The 10,978-nt window shown below is 31.8% G+C and overlaps 1 protein-coding gene across 1 annotated transcript in view; it reads left to right on the plus strand.

Annotated features, from left to right (window-relative positions):
• The first annotated feature begins 1,071 nt into the window (after nt 1–1,071).
• Prp18 (pre-mRNA processing factor 18) overlaps nt 1,072–10,978 on the plus strand; it is a 41,644-nt gene continuing 31,737 nt past the window's right edge. Inside the window, exons 1-4 of the mRNA XM_072522175.1 lie at nt 1,072–1,219; nt 1,278–1,395; nt 1,457–1,620; nt 1,981–2,196. Coding sequence (XP_072378276.1) covers nt 1,157–1,219; nt 1,278–1,395; nt 1,457–1,620; nt 1,981–2,196 — 561 coding nt within the window. The 5' untranslated portion in view covers nt 1,072–1,156. The remainder of the gene's footprint in view (nt 1,220–1,277; nt 1,396–1,456; nt 1,621–1,980; nt 2,197–10,978) is intronic.

The following is a 10,978-nucleotide window of genomic DNA, read 5'->3' on the forward strand; positions in this document are numbered from 1 at the left end:
TGTTTTATTATATTTTCGAAAATATTAGTTTTGGACAATAATACAAAAATTAATTGACTTAAATAACAAATTTAATCTCTTCTGTACTGAGCACAATAAGTAACGAATAATAAAACAAGAAGTATAGATAATTTTTGAATTTAAACTTTTTTTGTTGTCTTTTTAGTTATAATATCAAAGTTCAACCTTAATGTTATCATAATTTGTATAAGCAATTATTAGCAACAGAGTACCTATTAGAAATCAGTAGAGTATCTGCTTTCTAAATTGTAAATTGGTATATTACTGATGAAGGACTCATATCTTCTTCGGAGTCTTTTTCTGCATCCTTTTTACTTTATTCGCTAGCTCATCGAAGCAATATTTCGTTGAATCTATTGTTTTTCCAAGAAAGGCATATAAAGCTTTCTGTTTCATTTGTCCCAAACTAAGATACTTCTTCACAGCTAACAAGTATTTACTGACATATATTTATCTAGTTTTATGAAGAAGGCATTTCCGTTTGTTCAGTCCAGATGATGCTACTTAATTACATACTTTCATGTATATTATTTTTAAGTACAAATAGTTTTTCATATAGATATCACTAAAGAGCAACATTTATTAACTCCTTCTAGGTGTTTTTATAAAACTTTATAACGTAGTCCGAAACGTTAATATACCTAGTTTAATGTTAGCTTATTTAAATTTACGTAGGCACTTTACTGAACATGAAATAAGGTTAAAATAAGTCTATTTCAATAAATTTAACATTCAAATAGACATAATTGGCTTTAATATTGCTTCAATCATGTACTTGTAACAACGTAATTATTTTTGAAACGATTGTTGCATTTAAAAAAAAGTGTAAAGGTTATTGCATAACTATGTCACTGCTTTTAAATTTTACTATAAAATTAATTAAGTCAACTACTTATATCATAAATAAGGTAACTGTTCTAATAAAGATAAACAATTTTGTACACGCTTATACATATAAATAAATTCTACATAATTATGGATTATTTAAATGTTGTAGGTACGGTGTTCTAGACATAATAAACCCAAAAGATGTCATTTGTCAGACTGTGATGTTGTCATTGTCATGTATTAACCAACTTCAACCTTCTTGATCAAAACAAAAACATGTTTATATGAGTGAAAAATAGTTTTAAAAATGGATATTTTAAAAGCTGAAATAGCCCGTAAACGAAAGTTATTGGAAGAAAAAGAACTTCTAGTACGTAAAATAATATAAAATATGTAATAGCAATATATAATTAGGAATTTATTTGTAGGGCACTGATAAAAAGTATTTTAAAAGAGGAGAACTTATAGCTAAAGAACAAGAAGAGTACAGGAAGAAGTATTATTCTCTTAATGAAGCAGACGATAAGTCCTCTACCATATCAGATGGTACGACCTATTAATAAATGATAATAGTATTATAGATATGACTAAAAATGTTCAATTTTAGGTGACAAAATCGAGTCTGATGTTCAGCATAGTATTTTACCTCGACAAGAAGTGATAACGCGGTTAAGAGATAGAAATGAGCCAATCCTGCTTTTTGGTGAAACAGAAATAGATGCATTTAAGAGACTACGAAAATGGGAGCTTCTAGAACCAGAAGTAAACAAAGTTAGTAAAGTTGTCACTTATCTACAAGTACTTTTAAATTTAAACATCTAGGGGTTAATTTAATCATTAAAATTATGATTGATAGTCATATTCGGCATATGTTCATGCTTCCTGAAGCATTTTGTTGAATGTAGGTGAGGATTATCAGCCAATTTCTTGTCAATGCTCCTAACATCTCAAATTCTACTTAATGTGTTTACTCTCCTTGAAGATATTTAAAAAAAAAACTTCCAAGAATGAGCAGCTTTCATATTATTGCCTTGCTAGTATTACAATGTATAGTAATACAAGTATTACTTGGGTTGAAAGGATATACGTTTATGTATTGAAGTAAGTGCAAAGAATGATATTTTCTTCCAGGGTTTTCGCAATGACTTTCAAGAAGCCATGGAACAAGTGGATCAAGCTTATCTCAATGACCTGCTGAAAGATTCTGAGGCAACCAAGAGTACAGAAAAAGTTGACAAGAAAAAACATGAAACAACTATTGGCTATGAAGAGATAAGGGAAATGGCTAAGAGTATGGGAAGAGGCAACAGGGAACATGATATGACTGTTATTGTATATTTTATTCAGGTAAGTGTACAAATTTATTCCTTTCTATTCAATGACAAGAATGAAATTTAAAAACATTGAGTTATTTTTGATAAGAGATTTCTTTTGGAGTAGCTTTTGTGTTTGTCCTTTTTGTCTCTTGTTTTACTTTTCAATGATTTAATTTTCGCCACTTCAGTGAATTGACTATACAAGTTGTTTTAAATAAGCTTCCTTGGTTAACAATGAGGATATGGTTCAAAAGGATTTAAACTAATCTTTACAGCCATGATTATTAAGTAAACAATATAAAGATCTACCAAGTAAAGCTATAGATCAGTGATTGTAAGGTGTATCTTTAATTTTCAGTGAAAGTTCAGCTGAAATAATATGATAGATGCCTACTTTTTTTACACTCTTAAATGGTTTGCTGTTCTTCTTCTTTGAGTACTGTGCCCAAGTTTTAGGTGTGGGTGGCTTTCATGATGATTTGTCGATATCATTCTCGATCTTGCACAGCATGTAATAATTCATCTGCTGATAAGCCAGTCCATTGACGAAGGCTGTGGAGCCATTTCTTCCTACCAATTCCTCTTTTTCCGTTGATCTTTCCATTAAGTATCAACTGCATTATCCTGTATCTGTGTCCTCTCATTATATGCCCCAGATATTCGAGTTTTCTCTTTTTTATCATCTTTATTAAGTCGCTTTCACCTCATACTCTATTAAATACTTCTCTGTTTGAAATGTGTTGAACCCATGATATTCTGAGCATTCTATGATATAACCACATCTCGAAGGCTTCTAATTTGTTCATCATGTTAACATTAACATTTTAGGAACTTAATAAATGTATAATCATAAAATTTTCTTAGTTTTATATTTTTTCTTCTGATTGAAGAAATATTTTGAACTACATAAAGCATTTTGTCTTGGTCTCCTTTAGTAAAACTTTCGAAATGTCATTTTTTAGGATTCAACATAACCGTGGTGAAGAGAAGGTTCTATTTGCTATATTAGAATGTTTTTTGATCTGCTGAGTTAAATAGAATGCTTTGGTAACTATTAGTACCAAATCCTGACCTAACTCATGCCTACATGCGTGATTGGCATATATTTAGCTTAAAATCTAGTAGGTTGGTAATTTAACTCAGACTGAATAAAAAATTCTGAGTTTTTGTGATTCATTTATTAGTACTGCTAGTTTTGGAAGTGTACTGTTGCTTTCTAGTAAATATTTCTTAAGATACCTATTGTTGTTGAAAAAAATAAGTCAATAGAGTCAAAAAACAGGGTCATCGTGTATTCATCTGTCCATAAATCTGTAGTAAGGGACATTTCACAGTTTCTAAGAAGAGATTGTAACATACATTTTATTCTGTCATATTCTCCTGGTAAATTCGTCCTTGCTAAAGTTCTTCTAATGTTTTTCACATCATGTTTACCAAAGTCTACACCCAAATTGATTAACCCTTGTGCAAATATTATGAAACCCTTACCTAAAAAGTTACACAAGTCGAAAATAGGTTATAAAAAATGTAAACAAAAATTAGATTCTGTTATATTCAGTGGACAGCGATCTTTTGCAATAAAATTTAATTTTTGTTTAATAGTCACCTCCTCTCTGGAAACTGAACTCTCCGAAACTTTGAAACTTTGTTTAATAGTCAACTCCTCTCTGGAAAAGAGAACATTTATATCTTGAGGGAATTGCTGGGCCGCTTTTGGAAATATATTGTAGTATCTTTGTACAACAATATACCATGCAAGTTCTAGAATAATTCCTTTAAACTCTATTAATTTAAAATTCACTCCCACACTACTTTTGGCATTGTTATGTTTAAGAAATACGCTAGAAAGATTGTTTTCCAAGACTTTTTAAATTACCTCTTTGCACGAAGCACGACCTGCAATCTGTCAGAGATTCAAACCTCAAATATGCGTGACACTGCTTGATTAGTGAGATTGTTGATATTATTTCCGTAACGTAAACCACCGCAACCGATGCAATGGGTGAACTAATCGCGAATTGTCGTGAGTCACGCTCACACTTCATCGTTTCTGTTTACGCCCGGGAAGGTTACTCATACTCACGCTCGGGATTCTTCAAGTCGTGACCCTTCGTGGATTCAATTTCAGGTAACCACCAACCTAGTATGAACAAATGGCGTCAAAATCGTGATTTTTTGGTCAACAATTATTGTATTGTTAAATAATAAAAAAATTGTCTCTATTTTGTTTTTTAGTCCATAGAGTATGTATAGATTCATATTTTAAGGAAACTCCAGCATATTCAAAAACAGAGAAATAAACCAAACAGTATTTTTAAAAATCTTTTCAGAAATTCAGCTTCTATCAAATTTATACAAAACTCAGTTGCGCAAAAACTGGTTGTCAGGTTGCGTAGCGACGAAATGCAAAAACGTTCTTTGGAAAATGTTTGTTATTAATTATTTATTTTTCTAATCATTCTTAAATATTCCACGAACTAAGAAGCATATTATACAAATTATCTCTGATGTATTTAAAACATTAGTGAATTGTTAGCTAAACTTTTGTAGTGTTTGTTTACGATATAATTTGTTTTCTTGGTAAAGTATGTTATGAAGCAAAAATAGGTACTCACAGTATTGTTTATCTATCTTAAATATTAGTTGTTCTCTGGTATCGGTAGTGTTTCTGGAATTTTTTTTTTTTTGGAAATTGTTTGATAAAAATGTTTTTAGAATTAAAAGTAATTTTCTCAGACTCTGATAAAATGAATATTTCTTATGTGAAGAGGATGACGTAGATTATAGATTTCAAAGGAGTCGTTTGGCCTATAGAGAAATAGAAAAATGTATAGATATATTATTGTGATTTTGAAATATATTAGAAAATTAAATAGAATTTCTATTGAAATTAACTTCAAGCACGTCGTCAAAATACTTAATGGTTTTTCTCAAAAATACGTGGAAATTTGTGAAAAACCACAAAGCATATATATATACTGCCTGCGCTTCAGAGGAAACGGGCCACCCAAAAATTTAAATCTGTTGTGTATTGAGTCACTTACTCTTGTAACACATAACCCGACATTATCATTAGTAACAAATGGAAAACAAGGAAAAAAAGGAAAAAATTGAGAAAGTATAAAGTTTATTGAAAATTTGAAAATTTCGATATATTACAGTTACAGTGATTAAATTATTTAGTCAAGAAGAGGCAAGTATCACTCGTTTCAATAATGTATGTTGCAACCACGGCTCTGAATAACACTCATCATTCCATTTGGCATAGAACTGCCTACGTTTTGAATGTCACTTTAGGGAATAGTGGTCCATATCTCAATGAGAACCATTCGAAACTCTTCACATGTTGTTGGAGCAGGTACATAATGTCTTACACGCCTTTTGAGAAAGCTCCATACATGCTCAATAGGATTCAGATCTGGACTTTGTGCAGGCCAGCCCATTTTTGGAATACCAATATCTTCAAAATAGTGTGTTACAATCCTTGCCATGTATGGTATCTCATTATCTTGCATTAGCAAAAAATCATTGCCAATAAACCCAGCATATGGCATCACATCCTGTTATAGGATCTTTGTAATGTATCTGTGTGCCATAAATGCGCCCGTCTCAATCAAGACGAGATCCATGTGTTCCTCAAAAGAAATCCCTGCCCAAAACATTACTGAGCCACCACCAAAAACAACATTCTTGTGAACGTTCTTCAGCCCTTCTGTAGACCTTATTTCGACCATCTTTACGATAATTTGATATTCTACAATCATTCTTAAACAATACTTTTTTCTAATTGTCTATTGTCCAATTGACGTGTTCACGGGCAAATGAATGTTCTCTTAACCTTCGTCGAACAGTAGAAACACTGATTACTGGTACTTAGACTTGCTGAATATGGCTTTGGAGCATTCTAACAGTTGCGTCCGGTCTCGCAATGCAGCAGTAGTGAGAACGCAATATTTTCTGACTGCTGTGCTCCTTTTCGTACCCGTATCGGGTCGCCGTTGATGAGATCCGGTCTCAAGCAATCGTTGGTAAACTCTCTGAGTTGAAAAACTTACAATCAATTGTCTTGCCATATCTCTTTGGTTTGCTCCATTTTCCAGCAATGTAACAATCTGAACAGACTTTCGATATTTCTCCATCGTTATTAAGAGATACACTTCACTGCCAGTGTAACATTAATATATCTTAGAAACTTTTTAAAAGACTACAATAGTTCACACAGTTCTCAAAACAATCAATTCCGCATAGCCTCGTTGATATAATAATGAGTTCTGAGAATTTTATCGTTTAATAGGTTTTGCGAATTTGTTTATTCTCTTTGCAGACTCAATCTAGCTTCACAGTACACCTGACAATTCATTTCATTTAATTAATATAAAACAAAGTAAAAGAAATTGGAGAAATATGAAAAAAATATAAAATTTCCTAAATTTTGTTGGTGGCCCGTTTTCTCTAACACGCAGTGTATATATATTTATATTTAATGATTTACAAATACTTGCAGAGGCATAGAGACGAAAAATTAACAAAAGCAAAGTTAAATTTATACAAACCATATATTATATGAGACCAAAAATGAAGAAACACAATGTGGGTGATATAACTACAATTTTGACACCTCCGAAAACTGTCAGAGTCTAAAGTGCCTGTCAGTTGATAGCTTTAACTGGAATTATTATTGAGAGAACAACAAGAAATATATAAATGATTCTACACTAGAGTGACCAAACCATAAACTTCAAAAAACAGGACACACACAAGGAGGGCTTGGGGGTGATACTGTCCAGCTAAAGAGGGGTTTAAATTGTGAGGCGTATTATAATAATAAATAAAAACAACAATTTTGAAGTGAATACGTATTTATTATTACATACTTAAAAATATAATTAAACAAGAAAGCCCGTTTTTAAATTGTAGAGTACCTGCAATATTTCCGAAAGGGTATCCACTCCCATTTTGTTCCTTTCGTCCGTCCATTGAATGTTCGTAAGCGAAACGATTCTTTCAGGGAACTGGGCAAGGATCGCAAATACATTCTGGCACATCTTCCAAAACTCATAGTGCTATTATGCGTTAAAAAAAAACAAGCCCATTTTTCGTGACACTGAGGTGATTTTTTATCTTCATCAGTCCATTTTTTAATTTTTCCTTACAAAATCCATTAATCGTGCCAATTAATCAAATAGCAAAGTATCATTATGTCCATGCTTTTTTCTTTGGAGTAGCAAATAATTTCTTTAGTTTGTTCTCAACTGGGGATCTTCATCAAAAGCATTAATTTAAACTTTAAGAAAGTAGAACACGGTACACTCCATCTTTCAAGATACTGTATGTAGGTTTCATAAAAGTCATTAAACAAAAAGATAAATCAAACGATTTCTACCTAGCGAAACCGAATTCAAATTTTTACCACTGTGTTTCCTAAAATTTGCGAAACAAACAGCTGGATAAATTACTCGGCAAGGGAATCTAAAATTGCATTCCACATGCCGTTCATCCTGGTCAAAATTCGTAGTGAATTCAGTTTCTGGTACTCCAAACGAAGTAAGTAATAAAACATAATGACGGTATTAGATTTTTGTTTTGATACAGGGCAGCGACAACCGCTTATACGTATTTCGACCTCTTTAGGTCTCGTCAGAACGGTATAGCCACTGCTCTGAACCAAATTTAGTTCTAAAGTTAATTTCATCTTGTTCCGTTATACTGTCACGCTTAAGAATGGATTTTACATTAAATGATAAGAACTGTTCCTCTTTTCTTCTGGTCCAAGCTGTGAAAGTAGATTCCAATACATAATTACACTGAATGTACTTCCTTTAATCTGTTTAATTCGTTGTTATGAATATTGAATTGGCTATGGACACACCATAAGTATGACTCACTTAAAGGATTATTAAAAAATGTATGGAGCTTTTTTCTCGTTTCAAAGAAATCCTTTTGAAAAGAAAAAACAGCGCTACAGGCCTTGTAGGCCCCTGGATTCTAAAAACATGGTTATTTCCCTCCATTTTGTTCGGTCCCTTGCTTTCTCTCTCCAACTATTCACGCCTACTTCTGACAAGTCTTGCTTTACTGCTTTTAATTAATTATTGTCAAATTTCTTTTTGTATATTGAGACGCCGTTAATGGGTTAATACTATATAAAGAATAAACTTGCCTTAAATTTACTTTACTTACATCAAAACTATTATAAGGTTAATAATAAAGTTTATTTAATAAATGTATTCCCAAGAAATAGAACACTGTACGCTTATGTAATACGAAATGTTGATTAAATAAACTAAAATATCATATTTCTCTCATTCTCATTTTAAGAACGTAAATACAGGGTGAGTCATGAGGAACTTTACATACTTCTACCATATGTAGAGTCCCTCAGGGAGCATATCATGTGGCCACTAAAAAATGTCAACTCCTCTTCTTTATTAATTAACAGGGTGATTTGTGTAATTGACCATTTATTTCATTTTACTGTAGTGTTTATACGGCTCATTTGATTTTTTTAATTTTTGCATGATACAGTACACTACTATCAAGCATTCGACTGGTATTAGCTAAACTAAAAAATTTCAGGACTGGCTTTGGAAAAATTAATTTAGGGATTCTTATTAAATATTACACCCAGTATATATTTTTTTTAAACTGCAATAAAAGATTTTCAAACTACATAAATAGCCAATGAAAACGTCATATGCGACAATGTTGTCGCACTTTTATTAAATTTTTAGTGAACGATCAAATCTTATCAAAAATAGAACAACCATAATGAAGTATCAAATTATAAGGTAATTAATTTAAACAAATGTTATAAATTTCAAACATTTTAATTGAAATGATAAACTGAGTCACTGCACAACAAAAAACAGTAACTACTAACAATAACGAAGAACAATTTAAAAAAAAAAAACTAAAAATATGTACATAGTTATGATAAACCATAAATTAGAACTGGAAAAGATACAATAATGGTAACAAAATAAAAGTAATTCAAAATAGATTTTCGAAATGGAACCCTGCAGCCTGTACACATTTTTGTTGCCGAATTGTTAATTGACGTATTGAATTACGGATACTCTGGGGATCGTTTCTAATAGTATTACAACAATGTATAATTCTATCAATTAATTGTTGTCGGTTATGAATATTCACTGCGTAAACTAGTTGCTTCAATCGTCCCCAAATATGGTAATCAACGGGATTGAAATCAGGGGATCTTGAAGGCCACGAAATAGGACCTACACGTCCTATCCACCTGTTGCCATAAACATTATTGAGATGTTGTCTCACTGCCAGTAAAAAGTGTGGGGGTGCCCCATCGTGCTGAAAATACATCCCTCGGATAGCAACGTTCGCGTTGGCAAGCAAATTCGGCAAAATATTTTGTAGAAAGTTCAAATAGACTTGCCCTGTTAAAGGACCATCAAAAAAGTGAGGACCTATTAATTGGTTATTTATGACACCAATCCACACGTTAACCGAAAACCTTAACTGAGAACGACGTTCTCGAATAGCATGGGGATTTTCTTCTGCCCACACATGTGAATTTCGTGAATTATTTATCCCGTCTCTGGTAAATTGGGCTTCATCTGTAAATAGTGTCCTGTATAGCGTTGGTCGATTATTGTTAATCCATCTACAAAATTCCAACCTATCGATCTCATCTCCAGCATGTAATCGCTGAACCATTTGAATGTGATATGGGTATAGATTATTTTTTTGTAAGACTCTACTTACTTTTGATGGAGTAACATTGAGTTCTCGACTTACTTGTCTAGTGCTTATTGTAGGGTTCATAGTAACGGCGTCCATAATGTCATCTTCCTGCGCTTCATTTACATGTCGCTCTGTTGTTCCACTAGGAAAAGTGCCATTTTCTCGCAAATAATTAAAAACTGACCCAAATGTTGGATGCCTGGGAGTTCGACGATTAAGAAATCTCCTGCGATATTCTCTACTAGCAGCTCTACCATTCCCATTACAGAATCCATAAACAAATCTGCATATTCTGTGGTCGAAAACTGATGTGGCATTTTGAACGAAAGTAACAAAAGCTCTACCAAAACTAACACAATGTACTTAACGTAGATATGACAGAAGAAATATGTATTCTTGTACACATAAATAACAATTGATAATGACAATAATGACAATGGGTATAAAATATCAAGAAACGTCAAACGGTCAACGCCAACCTTCATTTTAAACTTTTTTAGATTTATTTTTATTTAGTACAGTTGATGCAATGTATTATTATTTGACATAAAATTTTAATCATTTACAATCAACAAAAACTAACACATACAAGAGGTTTGACTTTTTAATCAATTTAATTTATTATTTATCGAAAATAATGCCCCAATACGATCTATGAGTAAAAATTTTAAATTGAAAAACAATTGATTCTATCGTAGAGATAATACAAAGTGGCAGTAAAGATGTTAATTTTCTACGTATTTGATTATGTTGTAGGAACTCATTTTAATTAAAATGTTTGAAATTTATAACATTTGTTTAAATTAATACCTTATAATTTGATACTTCATTATGTTTGTTCTATTTTTGGTAAGATTTGATCGTTCACTAAAAATTTAATAAAAGTGCGACAATATTGTCGCATATGTCGTTTTCATTGGCTATTTATGTAGTTTGAAAATCACTTATTGCATTAAAAAAAAAATTTATACAGGGTGTAATATTTAATACGAATCCCTAAATTAATTTTTCCAAAGCCAGTCCTGGAATTTTTTAGTTTAGCTAATACCAGTCGAATGCTTGATAGTAGTGTACTGTATCATGCAGATATTAAAAAA

This window comes from Diabrotica undecimpunctata, chromosome 2, assembly GCF_040954645.1.
Source record: "Diabrotica undecimpunctata isolate CICGRU chromosome 2, icDiaUnde3, whole genome shotgun sequence".
Lineage (NCBI taxonomy): Eukaryota > Metazoa > Arthropoda > Insecta > Coleoptera > Chrysomelidae > Diabrotica > Diabrotica undecimpunctata.